Below are 24,418 nucleotides of genomic sequence, written 5' to 3'. Positions count from 1 at the left end.
AAGTGATTTTCCTTTTTCATGCATTTCATGTTGAAGTTGAAGTAGTGAAACAGCCAATTTTGCCACGGTACGTTGTTGACTTAAAGGCATTTGGAAATGAACAGCTGAAATAAATCCCTCTTGTAACACACTTCCAGAGTGTTTTTGTTTTCCTTAAGCAATCGTGAATGTTAACACTCATAGCTTTTAGATTAGAAAAATGTTGAAAAAGCATGTATATTTTTCCTGTGTTGTTCTTGGATACAGAAATGGAGCCACATATTTCTAGAACTGTAGGATTTATTTTAAAAGCTTGTAAAGGACTTTGCACATCTGCTTTATAAGGAATTAAATCTCTGCAAGGTTGCCTTCACTTTGGAAAAAAAAATAATGAAGTTACTTTTAGAGGTGGCTTTAGACAAGGAACTATCAGAGTTCACTTGTTTGAGTATTTGGAAATACAGTTTATCCACTGGGCTTAGTAAGTAAGCTTGACCAGCTGCCCCCCGCCAAGCTTGAGCTCAAAAAAGATACTGGTTCATCACACTTAACTTTAGGTATCCCAACCTTATTGTTTCCACTGGCGTACTTACTAAATTAGCATCGCGTTTGTAGCTCCTGCAAAAATTGTAGTAGAATATTAGTTGCCGTATTATACCTTAGTAAATCCAGTGTCTTCGAGATCTTGCAGTGTCATTAGAATATTTTTATTGGCTACTGAGTCATTCCTAAAAAATACTGAGTGTGTTGCTTTTCTGGTGAAGGGCACAGTGATGCAGGTCCTGCGAAGCTGTTGTTTCTCTCATCTCTCTCCAGAGCTGTTCTTGTTCATTGCATGGAAGTGTGCGTCCTATTTTTTGGTTGTTTTTTTTCTGCCGTTGTCCTACTTCACAGCTTTCGCTCGTTGAATGGCTCACTCATTACTACACCAGGGATAACTTTGTGTGTAGCGTATAATGTCCCCGGACAAACACGCGCGTTGTTTTAAATGCAGGTAAACCCCATTGCTGCTGCTCGTACCCCAGGTGGGCTTAATGGCAGGTTGTGCAATAGCAGATAAACACTGTGCCCTGTAGCGAAGAGGTTGAGCAGTTTTCCTGATCTCATTGCTGCTTTTCACATGGGTGGTTTTCTAAATAAACATTTAAAAGCGCTTCTTACTAGATATTGTTTCAATCCAGCCCATTTAAGCAGGGATTGTATTCATGCTTAATTAGGCTTTCCTCTCTTTAATGCTTATATAATAAAGCCCTTTCAAACTTTTAGTTGATGTGACCTGAAGGTGGCCTGGATCTTTATAATGGTTGGCTTTTCAAATCTCTTGGATTGAACAGATGTACAGCAGAAACCTGTGGAAAAACAGACTGACTATCCTGAGCCAGAAATGTAGAGACTATTTTCTTGGAAAAACAGAATGTAATACCCAATATTGGCGAGACTCTCTCTAGGTTTTGTTATATGAATCTCTAAATTCACCACTTGTTCTTTCCTATTTTGTCTCTGTAAAAGCCTTTCTTTCCTGTTTGCTTTCAGTTTCAAAAACTAGGAAAGATGATAAACAGCAATCATTAAATATTTTGACATGTTTTGCTGTGTCACTTTCACCTAGGAACATTAACAGAATTATCTGAGCAGCTCTGAGCTGCTGATATTTTAACAAGTGCTGGAATACCAGGGAATAATCTTGTGAATTTTTTGGGGAAAAAACACCTAAATGTTGGCTCTGCATGAAAATGGGTGAGTTCAGGGTAACATTAATCCCAGGCAGTGATTGTGAAACTGTTACTGGCAAAAGACTGGAGACATGCAGCATGGTTGTCACTGAGCCACGTGGATGTTTGGAAAGTACTCTTTTTCAGAAAATCTACCCAGCACTCTGTAGTGGTAGGAAGATGATGTTTAGGAAATGACAGCATGTGACAGGGGTCATACAGCTTTCCCTGCTCCAAACCCTCCTCCCAGCAGCGCTTTCCGCTTTCTTGACTAATTGGAGCAGCCAGGAAATGATCCTGTAGGTAAAACCGCTTTGCTGGGCATCTTTAAACATGTATTATATGTTGAACTGCTGCTGGAATACCCAGGTCGTGGCAGGACCCGGCTTGGCGGTGTTGGTGGGAAGAGCAGGGGATGCACAAACCTCTCCTGAGTGGGAGGCTGGAGGAACTCGGGGAGGTTATTTTGGGGACTGGTTTTATGGCCTCTCTTGGTAGTGGCTCCTGTGTAGTTATTGCCCGTGAGCAGTCACGGGAGGTTGTCTGTGTCCTGCAAGCCGAGAGCTTTCTTTGCCAACCAGCAGCTGTTAGGGCTCCTTTGATGTTGGTTGGTAAACTGAGTCATAGGAAAGATTTTGAGCCATTCGTGTAGGAGTGAAAGATGCCCTGGGAATTTCTGCATGAGTGTAGCTGACCTAGAGCTCACCGAGCCTTGTTGTTAATCCCTAAAACTGTCGGCAGGAGTGAACTCTGATGATTTCCAGCCCTTTCTGAAGCCTTTTCCATCGTATTTTCTCAGTTTATGCAGCTAAACAGAAATGATTCTGAGCGTGCCTATCTGTTTTCCTTACACTTTCATGTATTTCCTATGCAAACAGTCTCAGTCCCACTATCAAATCAGGCTGTCTCAGAAGAAAAATGTCATAATTCAGATTTTTTTCCTAAACAAAATAGGATTTGGCAGAGTAATAAAGGCTTTTGTGCATTTAGGCTTTTTCCTTGAAGAGCTGAAAGCTCTTCTTTGGCCCTATGGGAAGCAGATATCAGCAGTGCCAATTATAATCCCAAGACAAGCTTGTTGCTGTGCGGAGGCAATAGGAAGTGTCAACTTCTCACTGAAACTCAGCGAACTGTGGTCTGCTGATTATGTGTAGCCATGGCAGATATTGAAAATCGTGTCGTGTTTCTTATCATGGCTTTTCTACCATAGCTATTCTTTGGCTTTCAGTTGCGTTATCAACTTTCAGAAAAAAACAAACAAAACCCAAACAAACAAACAGCCCCCCCCCCCCCCCGCAACAAAACCCCAGAAGACCAGTCAGGTTTTTTTCCTTAGTGGTAGTGCTGAGGTGGCCAATTCTTCACTACAGTCAACACTGATGGAAGGAGACTTAAACCTTTTTCATACAGGCAGAACTAACGACCACATCTGGAGAGCGATGCTCCCATTTCAGTTTGTGAAGCCATGATGTGAAGAGAGGGCTTGATTAGTGCTTTAGGGTGCCAAAGCAAAACTAGGTGGGGAAATTCTGGAGTCTGCATGGAAAAAATAGTTGTGGCCCAAGTGTAGTTTTCATAGAATCATAGAATGGTTTGGGTTGGAAGGACCTTCAAAGCTCCCCCAGTGCCCGCCCTGCAATGAGCAGGGACATCTGCACCAGCTCAGGTTGCTCAGAGCCCCGTCCAGCCTGGCCTGGGATGTCTCCAGGGATGGTTCATCCACCACCTCTCTGGCCAACCTGGGACAGGCTCTCACCACCCTCAGGGGCAACAATTCCTTCCTCATGTCTGGCCTGAATCTCCCTCCTTTAGTTTAATCTTTCTTATCGGCCCCTTTTAAGCACTGAAAGGCGCAATAAGGTCTCCCCAGAGCTTCTCTTCTCCAGCTGAACACCCCAACTCTCAGCCTGTCCTCCCAGCAGAGCTGCTCCAGCCCTCTTGGTGGCTCCTCTGACCCCTCTCCAACAGGTCCATGTCTGTCCTGACAGGGTTTTGTGATATAATCTTACTGTCAGAATGAGCTCCGAGCCCTGAGCTGTTTTTCACCAGGCTCTGCAGAAGAGACGACGGTTGGATTGATCGGAGTGGTTGTGTGCAATAAGGTACTTTGGCGTTTGTCTAATGAATCGGTGTGTTCTACCTGCCCGAGAGCGTTTTCCTGGGGTGCAGCAGAAAAGGTTAATCGCTGGACAAAGAGTAAGTGCTACAAGAGATCGAGCAATAACTCTGCTTCTTTCAAAAGCCTAGAAAAGATGAATGACTGAACGTGGTGAATCATGACCAATGTGGTTTTTCAGAGAAACGGCCAACGTTCCTGTGAGACTTGCTGAATAAGCAGTTGCTGGAATTTTTTGGTGGTGTATGAAGCAGCCTCTTCCTACTTCCCAAATGCAGCAACGATCACAAAACAGGAAAAGCCATGTTAGTGGTGAATCTGGGTTTCCAGGTATCCCTTTAATCAGTTTCTGTCACCCAGTTTCCAAACATAATAACATGGTTGATTGCAATCAGCTCTGTGGATTTTTGTTACTGTTTATGAGGATTTGGGCTCCTTGTTTTGCAGGAAAATACCTTAATTGTAATTTCAAATGAGTAAGAGAAGAGAATGTGGAGAGAGTATGTCAGGCTGACTTTCTGAAAATAGACACTTCAATTCCAGTATAGTAGTTACGTGTTTTGGTCTGTGACATCTTGGATTTCTGTTGCTTCCAGCTAAGCTGCTAGGTCATGAAGTGTTTAAAATCACTTCGTTTTTCATGCTTACTAGTCTTGAATTTGTTCTCAAGGCTTGATAGTTCAAAATTGCTACAGATATTTGCCAGCTCTTGATAATAAAGCATTTTTGCCTGAGCAGCATTGCGCTTTGGAAGGAAACTTTGGTAAATATATTCGGTAATGCCATCCGATAAGTGTTGCCTTTGCCTCTTGTCTGGAATAGTCATAATTCTTGATTTACACTACTTACTTTCATGGAGGTAAATGTTAAATGAGAATTTAATTCTACGGAGGGTTGCTCTGATGTGCCCCACTTTGTTTGCATCCAATAGTATGTTTATGTTTTTCAGTGTACAAGCTTTTAATTTCATTTCATTTGAAAGAAGAGAATTAGTTCTGTGTGGTTCTGAAGGCAACTTGCAAAACCAGAAGATGCTTCACTGTACCTGAAAGAAAGTACTAATAAATGCATTTTTAACTGTGAAGCTGAATTTATAATACTTCATGGATAAAACCCTCAATTATTTGAATTATCTAGTTGGTATGCAGGTACATACCAGATAGAGTTACTGTTACAGGATGGACAAATCTTGTACATAAACTCAAGGCACTGGAAATGCCTTTGTTTATTCGTTATTATTTCATTATTGTCTATTCGTAATCATTTGGAATGCAGCATTCATTTTAATATCTGAAAAAAATGGTGCATGATGCTCTGATCCGTCCTTTTGTTTGTGTGAGACTCCTGTTGATGTAAGCAGTTCAGGAAACTTTGGTGGCGTTTGAAATTGAAAAAATTATTCAGCACTTTACATAAAATACATTTGAAAGTTCGTAGCAGGGTGGATGGAGCCATCTGAGCTGAGTAACAACTGATTTATCGTGTGATGTTGCTGCACTGTGGGCAATAACTGGGTGGGTACTCACATGTCGCTTGGCACAAACGCAAAGAGCTTTTTGCACATTCCAGCCTAGAAATACCGTGAGCTGTGGCTTGACTTTGTGTTTGGTTTAGATTTTTCTAGTTCTCACTTTGAATTTTGTGGCCGTGGGCGTGCAGAGCGACTGAGCGTGTTGGGTGAGGAAATTCGGGGGGTTCAAGTGGGACTTTGAGCACCGGTGGTGGGTCCTGCCGCCCTGGCCAGGAACAACGGAACAGGAATGTGCTGGGGACACAGGGCTCGCTGACAATGTCAGCCCGACACAATTGGAAGGAAAGTGTAAAAACATAAGTACCTGTGTGGCTTCTTCCCCCGCTTCTGACTCTAAGTACTCTCCAGCTCTCTTCAGTCTTGAGAGTTGCGTTTTCTCAGGCTTTTTTTTAAATTTGCCTTTTTGGCTCTCCATTTGCATGTTTTTCAATGTAAATTATGTGGTCATGGGATTATCTGTATAATAAGACTTTTAAAAGAGCTGCATTTATAGAGCTTTCAGTGTATGCAAATGGAAAAGGAAGTATCCCTCACTACAGTTAGCCCAGATTAATTTTTATTCTTGCTAATTACACAATATCTAAAATGGAGATTATAGGCTTTCTAGGAAAAGAACTTGCCTTGTTTACGATCTTTGAAATGTCAAAAGTGTTTTTAGAGCTGTTTTCAAACTTAAACAGAATAGGGGTAAACAAAATCATGGCTGCTTTGAAGTGTGCCGGAGTAGGTATACAAAATGCTTGGTATCTGTTCTTAAGATAATTAGATCAATCACAAATAATTATATTGCTCTATTGACCATTGGTCTACAAAATGTACATTGAGCTTGAAATGGAGAGACTGAAAAGAATTGTGTTTGAATGTAATTGTGGTGGGAAAATTATTAATTCTTAAAATCTAAAAGTGATTCACTGAGACTTAGATACATTTGCACAGTTACTATATAAATAATTAACATTAAGCTTGCATTAGAAATGAAGAATGATCCTAATGAGAAACTGATACGTTCCAGTTACTCAAGCACACCCCAAAGCTTTTGTGGTAACCTTGCTCATACAAAAATAACCCGAGCTTGGGCAGCTGTGGGTCTGTGCCCGTGTTTTGGTCTGTGGTGATAGGGGTTACTGGTTAGATACTGGGGGTTACTGGTTAGATACTGGGGGTGTGGAGATGTTTCTTCAGCTGCTGTGTGTGGTGAGTACACTCTCACCGTCCTTTTCTTAACTCAATGAACTGTTCAAGTGCTTCACAGGTCTGCGAGCCCTTGGACTTCTCATCTTTTCCTCGGTGAAGCAGAGGGAGCTGCTAGTGATGGGTCTGAGCAAACCCCGCTCTGACCTTCATCCAGCCACGGGAAATCTTCATCTGAATTTTCTGTTCTTGAGTGTTTCATAATCTGATAGTGGTCGTATTTGGAGAAGTACCTAATAACTTTCTTCAGCTCGTTACTTCTCATTTCTAATAACTTTTTTCCTTTTAATAGGAATACATAATCCGTGTTCAGAGAGGAGTTTCAGTGGAAAACAGTTGGCAGGTAATTTCTTGAACTGTGGTTCATGTAACCAGGACGCCTTTTTAGGAAGAATTTGGAAATTGTCTCTTTCTAGCTTTTAAAATTTGAGCTAGAGAGGGAAATTTTGGTTTGGAACTGAGGACATGAAGTGCTTGAATACTTTTGGTCAAAAACTAAGAGAAAAACAGCATTGCTGCCAGCTACAGAAGGCATGTTGTCTGCTGCTATTGTGAATATTCCAGGAAAACAGGGAAAATGCCTGTCATGTTACTACTGTATGTTGCACGACCATCATTTTTAAATCTCAGATTCCAGTTTGCCTTCCCTGGTGCTAAAATCACAGCCTTGCTGATGCATGGGCAATGAAACATAGAAGTAATGAAGATGCTTGTGAAAAGCTGTTGCATGTAACACGGCAAAAATACATTGTTTACCGACAGCTTTGCTCACAAAGATTTTTTTAAGCTGTTTTAAGATAACGTCTGAAATGTATTTTCATTCTAGTCAAGATGTGATTAATAACATTTCTTTGCTCTCTGGCAGTGTGACATAAGTCCAGCACTTATGCATTTGTACAAAAATGGTTAAAAGACGAAAAACTTATACATGGGAATGACTTTGATCAGATGGGATTTTGAAGGGCGAAATGCTGATGGGAAAAGTAATATATTTCCTGAACTTTGTTATTATGTTTTGCAGATTGTGAGGCGATACAGTGACTTTGACTTGCTTAATAATAGCTTGCAGGTAACTTTTACCCTTTATATATAGATATCAAATGTCCATAAGAAGGATTTATTTAAAATGGCTTGTGATACTTCTATGCGTTGCAATGAAGAAAAAATACAAATTCACATAGCTGTAAATAGAAACAATGACTTCAAATGTAATTTTAATGCCTACTTTTTTCACTCCTTTATCTTGTAAAATTGTAATTTTAGCACCAACAGGACCAGTTTATACAGAAATGGAGGAAACTGGCAGATACTGAATCTTTCCCTTCAGTACTGTGACTTGTTCCGGTTTTGTGTGTTATTATTTGTTCCTCCTTTGATTCGAACAAAGCCAAAGCACATACCAACCTTATAAATTCAGCATTGAAGTGCTACGTCTCATTATTTATACTCATCTAAAAGCACTACCAGATGCTGCTTATCATGTGATGGTTTTCTGTATCACTGGAAAGTGTTCCTTACTTAAACACTGGACTTACTGTGTATTTTCTTGTGCTCTTTTGGACAATTATTTCTTTTTAGTTTGTGTGGGAAAAAGGAGGGTGTCTGAGTGTGTTTGGGAAGAGGGGGGAGCAACAGTGACTGGCATCTACAGGAATGAAACTTGTTACTCCAGATTTCCATAGTACTATGCAAGCAGGATAAAAAGTGAATGCTTCTGCGATTTGAGGATAGATTTTTGTGACTTTGAAACTTTTTTTCCCTGTTAAATGTTGTGAGAATTCAGGAGCTTATTGCTGCTTCTACTTCCTCTCCCCCACCTCCATCGAATCAGTTATTTGCTTGATGAACCTCAGTGAGAAAACCACGTAGGATGTTGAATTGTGAACTCTGATAGTCTGCTGGAACTGATTCCTGCGCTAGAAGGTGGATGGAAGGGCATATTAGTCACAATTCAACAGACGAAACGTGTTTGCATTGTGGAATTATTTTATTGAATGTACAGTAGCACGTAGGAACTTTTATCATGACCTAGAAACCTCTTGTGTGGTGTGCTGAATAAATGCAATACAAAGATGTCTCCTGCTCCAAAGAGCATTTCTGGTTAGATAAGCACCCATGGGAAGACAAGGAAATGACATGGTACTAGTTGTCATAGTCCATGGTGCTCATTGTAGTCTTAACCATAGTCAAGTTTTGATAGAGATCACAGAGAAAGAATTTTGAGAAAGTTTTAAAAGCAAGAAAGAGTTCACTTTTGCAGTCATCTATAACAAGCTCCTCTTAACTGTGGGGAATAGAATGTGAAAAAGCTTTGTTGTCTTCTCATTTAACTTTCAAATGAGGCAGCTTTAGTAGAGAAGCCAATGGACCTTTTAGACTTAAAATTCAGAAATGACAGGTACTGGAAGATTAGGCCAAGGTGGAAGGTCTACGAAGTGAAAGTAAACAGGTTGTGTATGATGTGGTACAGGAAGAAAAGGACCTTGTATCTGAGACAAAAGCGAATGATAGAAGTGGAGGGTTCAGGAAATTATTTGACAGCAACTTGCAGAATGGGACAAGGAGGAATTTGAAATGAGAGATTTTGCAGATAGAAGATACCAAGATCTGGGACAAAAATGTCAGCTGCTTGGATGGCTGGAAGAGATCAAACAGAATCATCAAGACATACCTCTGACACAGGTAGGAGGATATGCACAGGGCAGCTAAATTAAGAGGCTGTGTTCATTAGCACTTGATCTCCTTCAGAGAAAACTACCGCTCATGTTCAAACTCCTGTTTCTACTTGCCGTAGTCTGGAATGGCAAAGATGTCTCTCTGCTTGGAGACAGCCGACTGAGAGCCACCCCAAGAGGTGTAATTCCTTGTTACGTGCCCAGCAGAATGGCAGGAGCAAAGTTTTAAGTGTGTATCAAAGATGCACAACTCTGCTTTTGACAAACACCACTGCTTCTCCAGCTGAGATCCATATGCCAGGGCTTGAGATACAGCAGAGAGTAGCTGACAAGAAGCATGTTAAAATTGTGTATTTCTCCCACTGTTTTAGATTTTTTTATAAATTGCGCTTTGTGATGCTGGAGCTGAAGTTTTCTGATCCATTAAGACATGAAACACTCCTCAGTTCTTTCCATCCAGAACTCTAAGTGACAATATTTCATCACAATATTCGGGTCCCATGATTCGTTTTTAAACTCTTTAAACTCTCATCTGTGTACACTGAAATCAGACTAAACAAACAATCTCCAAACAAAACAACCCCCCAAACAATATAAAGCAATGAGCAATAAGAAAATACCAAAACCCAATCTCCATCCTTGAAAACGAAAACATTGCTGGAAAAACTGCTGCATTTTCTTTTGGGTGTAAAGCCCCAAGTTCTTCCAGTTCCTGTGCCATACCGGACCTCTCTGCAGGTTTGGGTGGTTGTGTTTGAACACGTAGCTGCGGCTGAGCTGGAATGCAACTTTTCTGCTGTTAATCTGCTGCTACATATGCAATACTAGCAAGGACCGAGGATTTCCAAACTGTCTAGGCTGGGAGATGCAGTCTTACCAACCACCTTGGAAATAATGAGAAGTGTTTGCCTGTGACCCTGATCTGCATCAGAAAGTTTCAAGGCAGATTCCCTGCCCTCTCAGCCATGTACTGGATTTAAAAGCCCCTTCCAGACCATCTTGCATTCTTCCTCTTCGATTCTTTGACAGAGATGTGTGGAGATCACTGGCTGCTCTTTTGTTAAGTGAACTACTGGTATGGCAAGATATAGAAGTGTTTTATTGCGGCTTTTGAACAGACATTCCTGAGCGGGCTGCGATTTGAAGATAACAGTGTTAATTCCCAGGTTCTTCTGTGGTGAAGCCCATCCTGGCTCCAGTGCTGAGCTGGGGATGCTGATGGGTTACCGGTCGTGATTGAAAGCTTGTGAGGTCTTTGCAAGGTCAGGACTCCTGAGGTCTTCTTCTGCGGCAGATGGTGTTCCCGCTGTGCTGGGTGTTGTGGTGGATAGCTACAAAAACCTGCGGGTGAATGGTATTTTCTGCTGAAATATAGCAGATGTGTGGTTTATTGAAATAAATTTTAAAACAAATAATAGTGGGCTGAAAGTATCGGAACTAGAGTCCTTTTCCCTCTGATGGGAGCTAGCTGTCAGGTTAGGGGGGTAAAGGTGATTATGATTTGATGTACTTTTCCAGTGAGTAATACCAGAAATGGATTTAATTTTTGTTTAGAAACTTGTTTATGAATGGAAGTAAGAGTGGTCTGCCAAATGAAATTCTTGTGTGCCTCTGGCGTTACAGCCAGTAACTCACCAAATTAGCTTTAAGTCGTAGATTGTTACTTTTGAGTTTATTCCTTGATGTGTTTTTTCCCCCCTTGTGTGTAACAGAACATTAAAAAATGCTCAGTGGATTGGATTATTTTTATCAACAGCTTCTGCAATTCAGGCATAGTTACAGCTATAACTTTTTCAGCCTGTGATTTGCAGTCAGAAACAGGGGAACTAGGAGAAGTGGCTGAGGTTGAACTCCTGTGTTCAAAAGGAGGAAAAAACAAAAAGGGATTGCTGCTTCTGCCCCAGTTCGCTGAACTAATCCTTTACTTTTCCACTAGTTAAAATGCGTTGTTCAGACACCAAATGTCACTGTCTTCTTCCTGGTGAACTGTTTGTTTTAGAAATGAGGTTGTTGCATCTGGTGTAATTGATTTCCTGCAACGCACACTTCTAAAAGCCAGCCCCCCTGGAGGTTCAGGGCACCCAAGGCAGGTGCTTTGATCTGCAGGACAACGATGTGTTAACAACATGAAAAATTTATTCTGGCAATTCACATGACCTAATTGAATATAAACACTGTGTGCAATCCTAGTTTTGTCTTCTAAAGATGATCTCTTTGATCTGGCTTACATAAGGCTTTGAATTTCTGTACATTTTTTCATCATCCTGTTTTGAAGTGTTCCTCTGATTTTATTTTTTTTCTCAAGTTTTGGATCACTTATGTCAACGTAAACCAACTACTGTACATCCACTGGTAGACTGCAGCTATTTCTGGGTTGAAAGATGTATAGCTGTTTAAAAACTGTACAGCAACAAATTCAGAAGAGAAAATTGAAAAGTTGCACCGTATTTGAAATTACAGATTTAAAATACTGACAGTAAGGGCATTGAATTACCTATAAAGGCAGTAGAGGCAAAGTTATTAATCTGCACTTCGTGAAATAAGAAAGCATAAATCTTATCCAGAGAAAACGGTGAGGCGTGAATTGTTTTTGTGCTGTGGCGGAGATACATCATAGAAAGGATTTGGCTGAAAATTGTAGTAATTTAGTATCTGAAAGTTTCGTGCAGTGATCTTAAATGCATGACTCACTAGCAAGAATTTATCTCCTCGCATTTTCAGTGTCATTCCACTTACTAATCTCTTCACAGTGGGATGCGAGCTGTTGTCTGACTGGCTTACCCTGATAACAGTACTTAGAAAAAACATAAAAGCTTGTACATATATGCAGTCCAAAAAGAGTTATCCGGTAGTTAGCTTGCTGCTGAGAGTCTTTTACTTTCTGGGTTGCGAGTTTATATCCCTGAGGCATTTTGAGAGCAAGGGTAGTAATTTTTCCTCTCTTTTTCAGATCTCAACTCTAAGTCTACCTCTTCCTCCAAAAAAATTGATTGGCAATATGGAGCGTGAGTTCATAGCTGAAAGACAGAAAGGACTCCAGGCCTATCTCGATGCAATTACTTCCCATCACATACTGTCTAACTGTGAACTGGTAAAAAAATTCTTGGACCCAAACAGCTATTCTGTAAACTACACTGGTAAGTGAGGAATTGAAAAACTGCTTTACAGTTTCACTTGAGCTTTTGTGTGTGTATCTTCCATTGACGCTGGCAAGGATTTACACTGAAACGTGGTGGGGTGGATGGGGGAACAACTTTCAGAATTATCATCCTGTGCATGTGATTATTTAGTAAAATGCTTCTCTAGCTCTGTGCATGAATCATGCTGCAATTGTCAAATCTAAATATTTGAATTCTTTTACAGAGGAGTTATGAGGGTCAAGATCTATATAAGCAGAACTTGGGGGAGGGCAGTTGATGAAAGCAACATCTACTTTTTCACAGTTTGTGATAAATGCAAGGGTTGGTGTTTGGAAATTGTCTACCAGAGTGTAAGGGCCAAGTTAAGTTTGTCAGGTCTGTGTTCTGTTAAAACGGACAGTTGTCTGAACACTGAATGTTGCTTTTTTTCATGGTTCTGAGGTTTTTCAAATCAACAGGAACAATTGTGGTCATCTTGTCTAGCTCGCACTATCAGTTTGGGTTGTGAGACTTCCTAGAACTAATTGTTCGAGCTAGGCTGAGGACTTTTTCAAGGCTTGGATAAGTCACACACCCTCTCCCCCAAATACTGGAAAATCACTGCATCCCTTAAAATGATATCCCAGTGATCAGTTCTCTTCATGATGGTTTCTTCTTTGAATTTGTCTCCCTTCAGCTTCAGCCATTGGAAATTGTTAAATATTTTGTCTTACAGACTGAAAAACAACTTCCTCTTAGTCACGAAACCCACTCCACAGATTTAGTTCACAGGCAAAACAACTCTTTGCAAAATGCAAAGCTTGTTTTCACAAAAGCAGAGCCCACTGAAGCAGGAACTTGGTGCTTCCTTTTCACTTGTCTTTTTGCTCTCCCTTTATGTAACATTCTCGTGTCTTGAGCTTCAAAGCGCAAAGAACATTTCCCGGATGTTTATGGTGAGCTGTGGAGGAGCTGTAAATTATGAGTAACTCTTTAAGGATGCAGTTTGTCTGCCCAATGCTGAGCAAGCAATTTCAATCCTCAAGGAGACGCTGTGACTTCTGTGTTAATTCTGAGCGCTTTCGTCAAGATTGTTTTCTCAGCAAGTTGCAGGGAAGTTAGTAGCAATCAAGTTGTTGCTTGTGGTCTTTGGAGACACCATCAATTTGTCATTTTTTAGATACTGGAGCCGTGAGCTGATATTTATTGCACTGTTCTCTCTCTTTTTTTCCTAGCCTGTTTTCAGATAGAGAAGATGCAGGGCAGGAATATCAGTGCATCCTTACATTTTTGCTGTGTTTCCATGCCAAGATAAGCCATGTTAGAGAAAACTCCTGGTTGGCATGATTCCCTTTCTCCCCCTGCTGTCACCACTTCTCACTGAGATTTCCCCTCAAATCGCTTCATGAATAAACCAGTTGTGTTCCCAGCTGTGGGAGAATTCAGTAACCAGAAGGGCGACTTTATCCCCCGCCCCCTGCCTCGGAAATGTATGTTGGATCATGGTAGCTTGCAAAATACCTTTGCCTGCACAGAAAAGGGCAGAGTAACACCTAGTGAAACAGAACTGACTAGTTTACATGTAGTAATGGCAATGTAGGTGCACATTAAAGAGATGGAAAAGTTGGCACTTTTACAGGTGTAGCAGAAACATTTCATTATCTTACACAGTGTGGGGAATCTTAGCTGCGAGCATTGGATTTGGACTTGGAAATGTAGATCTAGTACAGATAGAAGGCAAACTTGGTAAGCTAAGATTTTTGAAGGCAGAGCTTTCTCTGTATTCTCTGTGGATTTGAGTTCTCAGGTTAAAAATGCAAATGCCCTTTAACTGTGGTTTTATGTGATTTCCTTTTAAAGTGATTTTGCTGACTTTCGGTCTGAATTCCTGCAGGTTTCCTTCTGGCATTGAACGTTACCTAACGTGGATAATCATCTTAAGTAGTCTCTTAAAAACTTTTTTTTTCTTTCCAGAAATTGCCTTACAGCATGTTTCAATGTTCTTCCGATCAGAGCCAAAGTGGGAAGTGGTAGAACCGTTAAAAGATATAGGTAAGAAGAGCATATATGCATAAAAACTTGTCTGATTTTTTTTTTTCCCCCAACTATATGAGTTTTCATGAGATTACAATAGTACCTTTGCTTACAGACCTCATCCTGCCTGTAAGCTGTGTGATTTAGTAGTGTTTAATTTAAGCTGCTGATGACTCTTTGTTTTGTAGGTTGGCGAATACGTAAGAAATATTTCTTAATGAAGATTAAGAATCAACCAAAGGAGCGACTAATGCTAAGCTGGGTATATATACTTTCATCTCATACTCAAGTCTTTCTTAATGAACGTGGCGGATTTAATTGATATTGACCGCCATGTGTGAGTGATGGAGAGACAGACTTGAAAGCTCAGGTTTTGGAAGAGCCTTGAGAGCCCTTAGGTGGATGTGTGGTGTGGGAACTTGTTGTGTTTCTTCAGTGGCAAATCCAGTTTGAAAGTTTCTGTGCCTGGTCATTTGTTCCCATTCCTGCACATCAAGTTCCTTTAGTTGTAATGATGGAGTTGTTCACTGTAGGATAAATTCGCTCACTGAAAATAACAAGGTGATCCTATTTAAAGTGGTGGGTTTTCTTATTCGGATTGTTAGTGTACTGACAAACTAACAGGTGAGAGAGGCATGAATTGCTCCTTTAAGGTGGACATTTATCGACACCAAGTAGTTTGTTGTTACTAAACACTTGCTCATGTGCTGAAATGTGCTGCCCTGCTGATATTAGTGCAGCTGTTTGTGAGACTTCACCGGAGAGCAGATATCACTAAAGACGGCAGTAGGAGGGAAGGTTTGGTTTTTTTTTTTGCTGGAGAGGAAGAAGGTGGGGGTTTCAGCCTTATCAGTTCACAACGCACACAGTCCCCCAGTTCGGGGTTGGCAGAGTTCATTCAGCGGTAGTAAAGCGCGTCAGATACGGGGGAGGAAGGAGGCAATAATACTTATTTACTGTCAGATGCTTTGTATTGTGAAACCATGGCCTAATTCAACATCTTCAAGATTCATTCTGTATGTGTAATTTCCTTGCTTACTCTTCAAAATTTTACCTTCAAGCAGCTGTCTTGATTTGTGAGAGCAGAATATAGATCACATTTTCATTAGCGAATGCAACATCTATCACAACACCTTTCTTTTCCTGTTTATTTCCAGGCTGATCTTGGCCCTGATAAATACTTGTCTGACAAAGATTTACAGTATGCCGTGAAACTTCTTTCTTCCTGTTCTGTGAGTATTACTTGAAGACTTTTAAATTACACCAGCACAAAAGTGCTTGTCAAGGACTGATCTTGCCAAAGCACATGTAGCCTTGTAGACAGAGTTTGTAATTTTAGAGTTGCTTTCATTTAAAGATGTGCAAACCTTTTAATTAAATTTCCCACACAATGTGAGTTCACATGTTCTCAGCACAAATAATCATCCCACAGGATTATTACAGGAGATTCAGAGCTGTGGCTAATTGTATTTTTCTCTTTTGGTGCAGTACTGTGAGATCACGAGCTTTTATTACATCTCCTCAACACTTTTAGGCTGTTAGGGTAGTGTTGTCGGGGTGTAATCGCTGGGGATATCCTCAGGCAGCACGGGATAAGGCAGTGGAACGAGTATCGTTATTTTTTCAGTTCTTTGAATTTAAGACCTCTTGTAGAGGTACAATGGAGGCTGTACAATTTAAGCTCCTGTGCAATGCCACGTTATAAATCTAGTAGGCATCTCTGTCGGGAAAACTGGCATTTGGCTCCAAAAGGAGTTTCTCTTTAAGGATGTGAAGCAGGGTGGTGTTTGAACTGTTAAACCTCTGCTGTCCTGAAACTCAGCAGATGCACACAGCAGAAGAGGCTGAAAACTGGGCTTTTCAACCCCCAAACCACACTGAAACTACTGTATTAAACCAAGACATGAACAAGGGGTCTTTTCCTAACGAGCAATTTCAATTTGTGTGTGCGTTGCGTGTGTAATTTATTTCCAACTGGGCTGTCTCGTTTGGTTTCACAAAGTTGCAGGAAGTTGTTACAATAATTTCTGAAGACATCAAACTGTTATGACAGTTATTAATGCCGAGTTTCCATACGTGCCATCGTTGTATGAAACTGCAAATTTATTAGCTTAGCATGACTTAAACCAGCGGTAAAGTTGCTCATGTAAAAGTGCTAATGGGGCTGGATTCTTCATTTCTTTAAACTGCTGGTCTGTTTTGTCAAAAAAAGATAGTGGATTTTTTAATTATTATTATTATTTATGTGGAAATTGAACAATGTCCTTTTGAAATTTTCCTTGCATTTTTTTACTCCAGGTTAAGACTGAATAACTTGAGCAAATGTCACTGACAGAATCCATTTTATTACTTTAAAAATGCAATTCAGGCAGATCTTTGCTTACGTGTGAATCAAGCAAAGATGAATTACAGAATCTGTCATCTAAAACTTACCTGCAGTTTCTTCTTTTGGTAGCATCCCTATATTTACAAAATCACTTTTGCCACTGCCAATGAATCTTCAGCGCTGGTTATTAGACCATTCAGTGAAAAAGGGACACTAAAGGACCTTATTTATAAGGTAATGTCTCCCCCCATCCTCAACTCAAATGGTAGAATGTTTGCTGGAATGACCACAGTATGTCTTTTATAACAATGTTTATCATCTATTCCAAAGCAAACTAAGACAATTACTGGCTTTTCTGGGCATGATACTTGATATGTGTGTTTCTTTTAAAGGCAAAGCCAAAAGACCCATTCCTGAAGAAGTATTGCAATCCTAAAAAAATTCAGGGTCTTGAACTTCAGCAAATAAAAACATATGGAAGGCAAATATTAGAGGTAATTTTGCTTTATTTACCATGGTTGTTGTGTATGTTTGTTTGTTTGTTTGGGGTTTTTTGTGTGTTGTTGTTTGGTTTGGTTTTTTGTGTTTTGGGGGGTTTTTTGTGTGGTTTTTTGTTTAGGCCTGTGTTTTGGTTTTTGGGTTTTTTTAGGTCAACTGGTTTAACTAGAAAAAGCAGACAAACTTTTGAGCATGCAAGGTTTATTTCAGCAGCAGACTTCAAAGCTAAATGTAAATTGATATATAGCTGCTGGGAGTTGAATTTAGATATATATGCATGAGGCCATTTCTGACCAAAAAAAAAAAAAAAAGGCAGTTGGTACATGTGGCGCGCAAGTGGGAGGGAGGTGACAATGTAGTTTCTGCCTTGTGGAAAAAGAGAAAGAAGTAATCCATAGCCTGCAGAACATGTGCCATAAATTCATTGTCATTAATGTGTTTTTAATTTTTTAATTCAAATTATAATATTCAGTAGAATTGTGAATTTTAGTTCCCAGATCTCTCTGGGAGGTGTCTATCAGCCTGCTTTGAGGATCAGCATGAAATGTTTGTTTTGTGAGAGATGTTACCAGTGAAATGGAAATGAATAGTCAGCTAAAGATGATGTAGATAAAAGATCAAGTCAAGCGAGGATTCCAAATAGGAGCCTCATTTGTTATGTATCTGCTTTAGTATTGGAGCGTATAAGATCTTGAGATCATCAGAGCATCTTGTGACAGTGCTTCTGTATTGGATTTTTTCAGGTATTAAAGTTCTTGCATGAGAAAGGTTTTCCTTACGGCCATCTTCACTCTGCCAATGTGATGTTGGACGGGGACACCTGCAAGTTACTGGATCTAGAAAATTCCTTGTTTGGACTTCCATCATTTTATCGATCATACTTTTCACAGTTTCGGAAAATTAATGTAAGATTCAGATAATTAGTTCAGCCGACTTAGGCATCCCTTTAACCTCACCTTCTGTTTGTGGAGAACTGACTAGAATGGAAAAAAGCTCGTAACCCTTTTTCTTTAATCTGAGCTTTTCTCCATCAAATCCCTTTTCTGCGTCCTCCAAATCACACTCTGGCTGCACAGAACTTTTGTTGCAGGATACTGGAGTGGGGTGAGGCCACAGGTGAACAGGTAGATGGGGGCTGCAGGTGAGTGTTTTCATGACAGCAGTGCTGGCACAAATAGAGGTAAACGGCCGGTTCTTTTAAGATCTTTTTCCACCCTGGTCTTGTATTTCATAGGAACGTGCGTATTGTCTGCCACACTTTTTCACTTGTATGTCTGTACCATGAACGCAGCTTATTACTTGGCCTTAGCTGGGAGCAGTAATCAGCCCTGTCTTTGGATGCTGTGAAAACTGATCAGATGCTTGCAGATGTCTAGCTATTAAAAGTTGTTTTTTATTTGTTTGCAGGGTGTCTCTTTACTGCAGGCTTACAAAGCAAAATGCTGTCTTCTTACAAAAATAGGAAAACAAATTTGCCCTGTTGCAGCAATACAGTTTTTTAGCCAGCATCTTGCCCTGCCTTAAAGTGCTCATCGTAATAAATTCCGTACAGCATCACAAGACAGCTGCTTGCTGACCTTGCTGAACAAGTTCTACTGCGTTGTCAAAGAAACGATCAAAAGTTCATGGCTAGTCCAAATCTGTTAGTGCCATCAGAGGTCTAAGCCTTTTCCAGCAAGAGGAGCTATTTCTGTTTAAACATGAATCAAAAATCTCAGAAATATGCTGTCTGGGAGCTTAGCGTGTATGTACAGCTTGCACAAACCTAAGAAGGAGTGGAAGGTTTGTTTGGTATGCATTTGCATTTTTGCTCTCTTTTTATCTACCTCCCTGTAATGTGAAGCCGGTCATATTATGTATCTCATTCTTTGACTTAGTTAGGAAAATGTGCTTTGTTGTGATTCTTATCAATGGATGGTTCCCTAAGTTGCTGTGTATGAAAAGAGTTCACTACTTTACACGTTTTTACGGAACATGACTATACTGCTATCCCGTTTATATCATCACGTACAGAAAGACGGCAGTAGCTTCTTTAGCTTAAACGTGAAGATTTCTTTTGAGCTAAAGTTATGCAGGGAAGTGGTTTGGGTTGGGAACTGTTCAATGGTTCCTCTTTTCTGTCTTCAAATGCAAGACCACTCTTTAATGGGTTATCACGCATTTTCAAACCAGTTGTGAAAAACTGATTAGTTCTAACAAGTTGTGTTTTCTTTTGGTTTTTTTGTTCCTTCACAGACTTTAGAAGGTGTTGATGTACATTGCTTTGGACACTTACTGTATGAAATGACGTATGGAAGACCCCCAGATGTGATTCCAGTTGACAGCTTCCCTCCTGCACCGTCAGTGTTTGTTGGTTAGTACAAAGTCGAGAAAACGGGTACTTTTACCTTTTCTCTAAGCTGAAGTGCTGTGAAATAGCAGCTTAAGATCTTTGCAGACTGTGACTGGAAAGAATTAGTTAGTAATTTGTGAAAAGAGATAATGTGTTCTTCCTGAAATATATGTAGCATGTAAAAAAAACTTTTTTTTTTTTTTTAACTGAGTGATAAAGCAGTGGATAGTAAGTAATTAGATGTGTGGATTCCCTCGCCTTGTGTCTTAACATTCCTGAAAAGTTTTTATGTGTAATAGTAACATTATAATAAAAAACAGATGCCACAGAGCTTCATCACAGCTTAATTGATGCAATACTTAGGGGAACATCACACGGTGGTGCCAGACATTCATTCTAAATCATTTGCTATCCTGCCGTGCAAAAATGTGTTCGGTCTTATTCTTTCTTTGGTAGTGTCTGTGTTGGAATCCATTCTGACCTGCGAAGCTATGAAGAATGGCATGCCAACTGTTTCACGGCTCTTACAGATGCCGTAAGTCTTGTTTTACTTGTTTTATACTCATAGCAATGTTTTTAATTATCTCTGGAGGAAGAACTTTTTTGTTCTTGTTCCTTTTTAGAAAGATTTGCTCCTCATTCTGAGGGATGTACAGTGTATCCCAAATGAAGCTTTAAAATTGATAGTCTTTGTAGAACCCATCCTTTGTGAATATGATAGATACTCATTTGACATTTCTTTGTCTCTTGGTGTATTGGAGCTGTTGTGAATGCATTTTATTTAGCATGGTGCTATGGTTTAAATTGGTCCAGCTATTAAAACAGTGCAAACATGATTAAGATCGTGTTTTAAAGCATATAGAATAAGCAGTCTTTTGGCACGTCCCCTTCAGACCTGTTTCAGTATATTTTGCTATCAATTTACTTATGACCAGCAAAATGGATGTCTTGCTTTGCTCAGCAGTGACTTTTAGACCGGGTATGAAACATTGCGTAGAAGTTCTGGCTGTTTTTTGCAGGCCTGGCTTAGGGATTCTCTGAAGCACAGACAGAATAAATGTCACCAGCATGCTGAGCGCAGAACCACAGTTCCTGGTGGGGAGTTCTTTTATTTTTTCTTAATATGAGGTGCCAGAGTCGCGACCTTATAAACGACTGATTGCCCGTACCTAAATCTGGGTCTGATCTCACCGTGTACAGATTCCAGGACGTTTAGAGCGTGTTCCAAGATTCGTATTTCCTGGCTGGGAAGAGTCACTGCCGGCTTCTCTCAGCCTCCAATTCCTTCTCCTGCTCCCTTCTTCTGCTCTTAGAGGAGGTGGGAGGTAGAAGAATGTAATTAGGGGAGAAATACTATAAGAAAACTCAGGAATATATAGGTCTTAGAAGATATTGAACAAACAATCCATGTGCAGATGCTGCTGAAATGTAGGATATTATACTACATTCCCTTCATACCAATGCTCTTCATAAAGGTGTTCTACGTAGATGTGCAATACAATTAATGTAATTTAAAGAAATTAATGTAATTTAAATATTTGTTAACCTTTATTATTTTTTGTGACCATATAAACTATGTTTTAAGGACATGTAATCAGAAGGGGTCAGACAAATGCCCTATAAACAAGGCTGAACTTTCATAGCTTGTTTTTAAAGTCTTTTAAAATTTGCTTTATTTCTCGATTTTTCATGGAATACTATTCTTATAAACTTGATTCTGGACTTAGATTTGTTTTCTCTAGTAAAGGCCTGTGATAATTTTCCACAGTGAACAGCAACAAAAGATCTCAGAAATATTTATCTCGGAGCCAGATTTGAGATCTCTTTCTGGGACAGTTTTCTAGTATGTTCTCCAGGGCAAAGTATCTTGAAATGGACTAACTAGTTTATTTTCAGACTACCATTGCCCTCTAGTGTCTTTGTTCTGGATGGAAAAGAATTAATCATTTACACTGTCGCTGCTGATAGCATAGATATTAGAATATTTGCTTTAGTTGCCTTTGCCAGAGCACAGACAAGAATGCAAATATTTTCAAATGTTAAGTTCACTCATTGATCTTTCACATGGTTCATGTTAAAGCTAAACCAATAGATGTGCTAAGAGAGTTTTCTTAAAAAGAGCAATGATTTTGTTTAGGTCAAATGTAAAATAAAGTGCCTAGTAATCTCTTGTCATTAAAGAATTGATATACTTTTAAGGAAAAGGCTTTTTTTTTGAGAGAGAGAGAACACTTCTCTGCCTTTGATAACTGTCCCTGTTTTGTCAGCTTTCAAAATACTTCTTGCTTACTGTGCCATCAGTAGTGGCTACATTCTGAAGGCTGGATGCTGCTAATTTTACAGCAGTGCTTGGAAAATAAAAAGCAGTACATAAAAACCTGTGAGAAAAAAAACCGAACAGTGGCCTAGGGATGAGGACAGAGAAGGAAAAGGAGAAAGAGGGACTTAAGTGAACGGCCAGTAATATATTTGCTGTGGTTCTGCGTGTCTCTTGGGGATAAGATTAATTTTTTTTGTTGTGTTTTTCCTTTTTTCGTCCACTCACAGATTATTCAGCGATGTCCTGCTGACAAACTCTGAGAAACCGCAGTTTAAGGTAGAGTTGAGCATTGATTTGCTGATGTTTGTGGAAGTGCCAGGCTGTGGGTAGCTGTGCATTGATGGACAGGTAGGGTAGAGGAGAGCTGCTTTTATTTGGCTTTATGGTGATTGCCATCAGTATTTGGATTCCTTTGCTGAATTGTACCCAAGAACATTATATCACCCCTTAGAAGGGGGACATGGTGTGACCCACGTGTGTTCAAGTACAGCTCCTGTCTGTAGCTCATTTACGTGACCGATGCTGCTGCTCTATCTGAGCAGAGGCTGCTGAGTAACACAGGTCCCTTGCAGTGAGAGGAAACAAAAAGCTGATTTTGCTGGGTGAGACCATCAGCTCCAGCGCTGCAGTGCTGGGGCATTTGGGGAGCCACATCTGTGGCAGTTTGGGGATGTGACTGGAGTATCAGAATAGTTGGCTGTCCCTGCCATTAGAGTGTCCCTTCCATTATTTGGTGTTTCTTTGTCTCTGCTGTTAGATCTGCAGCTAGGTTTGGAATGGAAGACATGCATCTAGAGTCTTCTTTTCTCTTTCACTGAGGGAATAGTGTCAGAACTTGGGTCTTTAGATGAGCAACATGATCAGATAAGTGGTGAGATTTGGCTGGTGAAGTTGGGTTTTCCTTTATCATGTTTCGTGCTATAATTTTTTTTCTCTCCATTCGGTACTAGATTCCTACTAAGCTAAAAGAGGCATTGAAAACCTCCAAGGAATGCATAGAGAAGCGATTAACAGAGGAACAGAAATTGGTAACATCTGCATTCCTTTATTGTATTTCCTACAGACATTCGATTTCCTCTTATCACTTATCACCACATCACCTGGCAATGACAACACTTTTACACAGGGAAAATGAGTTTTTACTCGCTTAAAGTGATTTTGAGTAATAAAGGCTTTCATCAACATATTTGTTTTCCCTAAAATGCAGTGTGAGGGGTTGTAGAACAGCTGTTGGCTGTATGGCATTTCACTGTTTTAAGTGATGCTGCCTCACAGGCACTGGCTCCTACCTTAACGGATCACTTGAACTGCAGTACGAGGCTCCATCCTCTACCAGCAACAGCAAAGATAAAAACTTAAAATAACAAAAGAGCACTAAACATGCAAAGTGACTACATTGTGTTTCCTTGTACCCCAAACATGTCTGATAACACTTAAGATCGTAACATGGTCTTTTTTTCTGTTTTTTCCCTTCATTCTGAAGATTCACCAGCACAGAAGGCTGACAAGAGCTCAATCTCATCATGGCTCAGAAGAAGAGAAAAAGAAAAGGAAGATCTTAGCACGAAAGGTAAGCTCTCATTAATTAGGCTTCTCACACAGAAAAAGACTCTTTTATCTTTTTTGAATGTTTAGCATGCACAACCACAGGTACGCTGCTCTGTTCTCTCCTGTGTTTTTCTGTGCTGCTTTCTGGTTGTTTTCACTTCTGTAGCGACGCAACAAGCTACTTAAGAAGTTTAAGTTACAATGGTAGCTGACTTGCTTATTTGTTTAACTGAGGTTCTGTATGAAATCGGGCTTAGCACCTCGCACACAGGTGACCAACAGCCTGTGCTGCTTCCTGCTGCCCTGGGAGGCATCGGAGCCTTTTCCAGTCAGCTCCTGCATTTCTTCCTTTTTGCTGGGTCAGTTTTCTGCCTTTCCCTTGTGGTCAGAGGGCTCTGGAGGTGCCCTGGTTACTTGCCTGGAGATACCCGAGTGCAGAACAGCCTCACTGCACTTGTCATCGTGGCAGCACGTGTTGGGTGTGGGGAGGGGGATGCTGGGTGTTGATAAACCTTGTGTGATACAGCGGGTGCTGTTACAAATCCGTGTGTCAGTTCAGTCCTTATCACGGGGAGCAGTTATTCATTCCCGCGTTCTGTTTCTTCTGCTTTCTTTAAAGAAGTCAAAACGCTCTGCCTATGAAAGTGGGGAAGAACACTCAGCAAAATACAGCAACTCAAATAACTCAGGTAACTACAGAGAGAAGAGTTCTCTTCTACGCAGCTATGTCAATGTTATTTTTTTTTGTTGCTGTCATTTTCTGGCTTAAAAGATCCAGCATCACCAGCAGTTTAGACATTAATGTTGTACTAAACCTGATATCATTGTTTTGGGTATTTAGTAACAGATATATTGAGGGCTTTAAAATACTGTCAGTGTTAGATTTTCAGCTGCCCAATACAAAACAATGTGTTCTCTCTTCTGTGCCTCATTCCTAAAAAAAAAAAAAAACAACTCTCACTTCAGTCTGTTTGACATTTGAGTGAATAATTATAACATCCATTATTTGGGCCACTTAATAATGCAGCCTGCAGGGA

The 24,418-nt window shown here is 40.2% G+C and overlaps 1 protein-coding gene across 8 annotated transcripts in view; it reads left to right on the top strand.

Moving 5' to 3' along the window:
- Positions 1 to 24,418, top strand: part of PXK (PX domain containing serine/threonine kinase like) — a 36,337-nt gene that overhangs the window by 4,211 nt on the left and 7,708 nt on the right. For 6 of the 8 annotated variants that reach the window (XM_065642943.1, XM_065642942.1, XM_065642941.1 and 3 more), the window contains exons 2-16: positions 6,822 to 6,872; positions 7,551 to 7,598; positions 12,155 to 12,341; positions 14,298 to 14,375; positions 14,546 to 14,619; positions 15,515 to 15,589; positions 16,813 to 16,917; positions 17,076 to 17,177; positions 17,925 to 18,086; positions 19,417 to 19,534; positions 19,970 to 20,048; positions 22,061 to 22,109; positions 22,784 to 22,861; positions 23,317 to 23,403; positions 24,001 to 24,070. In XM_065642943.1, the coding sequence (XP_065499015.1) occupies positions 6,822 to 6,872; positions 7,551 to 7,598; positions 12,155 to 12,341; positions 14,298 to 14,375; positions 14,546 to 14,619; positions 15,515 to 15,589; positions 16,813 to 16,917; positions 17,076 to 17,177; positions 17,925 to 18,086; positions 19,417 to 19,534; positions 19,970 to 20,048; positions 22,061 to 22,109; positions 22,784 to 22,861; positions 23,317 to 23,403; positions 24,001 to 24,070 (1,363 nt within the window). The remainder of the gene's footprint in view (positions 1 to 6,821; positions 6,873 to 7,550; positions 7,599 to 12,154; positions 12,342 to 14,297; positions 14,376 to 14,545; positions 14,620 to 15,514; positions 15,590 to 16,812; positions 16,918 to 17,075; positions 17,178 to 17,924; positions 18,087 to 19,416; positions 19,535 to 19,969; positions 20,049 to 22,060; positions 22,110 to 22,783; positions 22,862 to 23,316; positions 23,404 to 24,000; positions 24,071 to 24,418) is intronic. The other 2 variants (XM_065642945.1, XM_065642944.1) reach the window with 1 other exon arrangement.

Source organism: Caloenas nicobarica, chromosome 11 (assembly GCF_036013445.1).
Source record: "Caloenas nicobarica isolate bCalNic1 chromosome 11, bCalNic1.hap1, whole genome shotgun sequence".
In the NCBI taxonomy this organism is placed as follows: domain Eukaryota; kingdom Metazoa; phylum Chordata; class Aves; order Columbiformes; family Columbidae; genus Caloenas; species Caloenas nicobarica.
The sequence above is the reverse complement of the archived record's forward strand: the minus strand, read 5'-3'. Positions and strand labels throughout refer to the sequence as shown.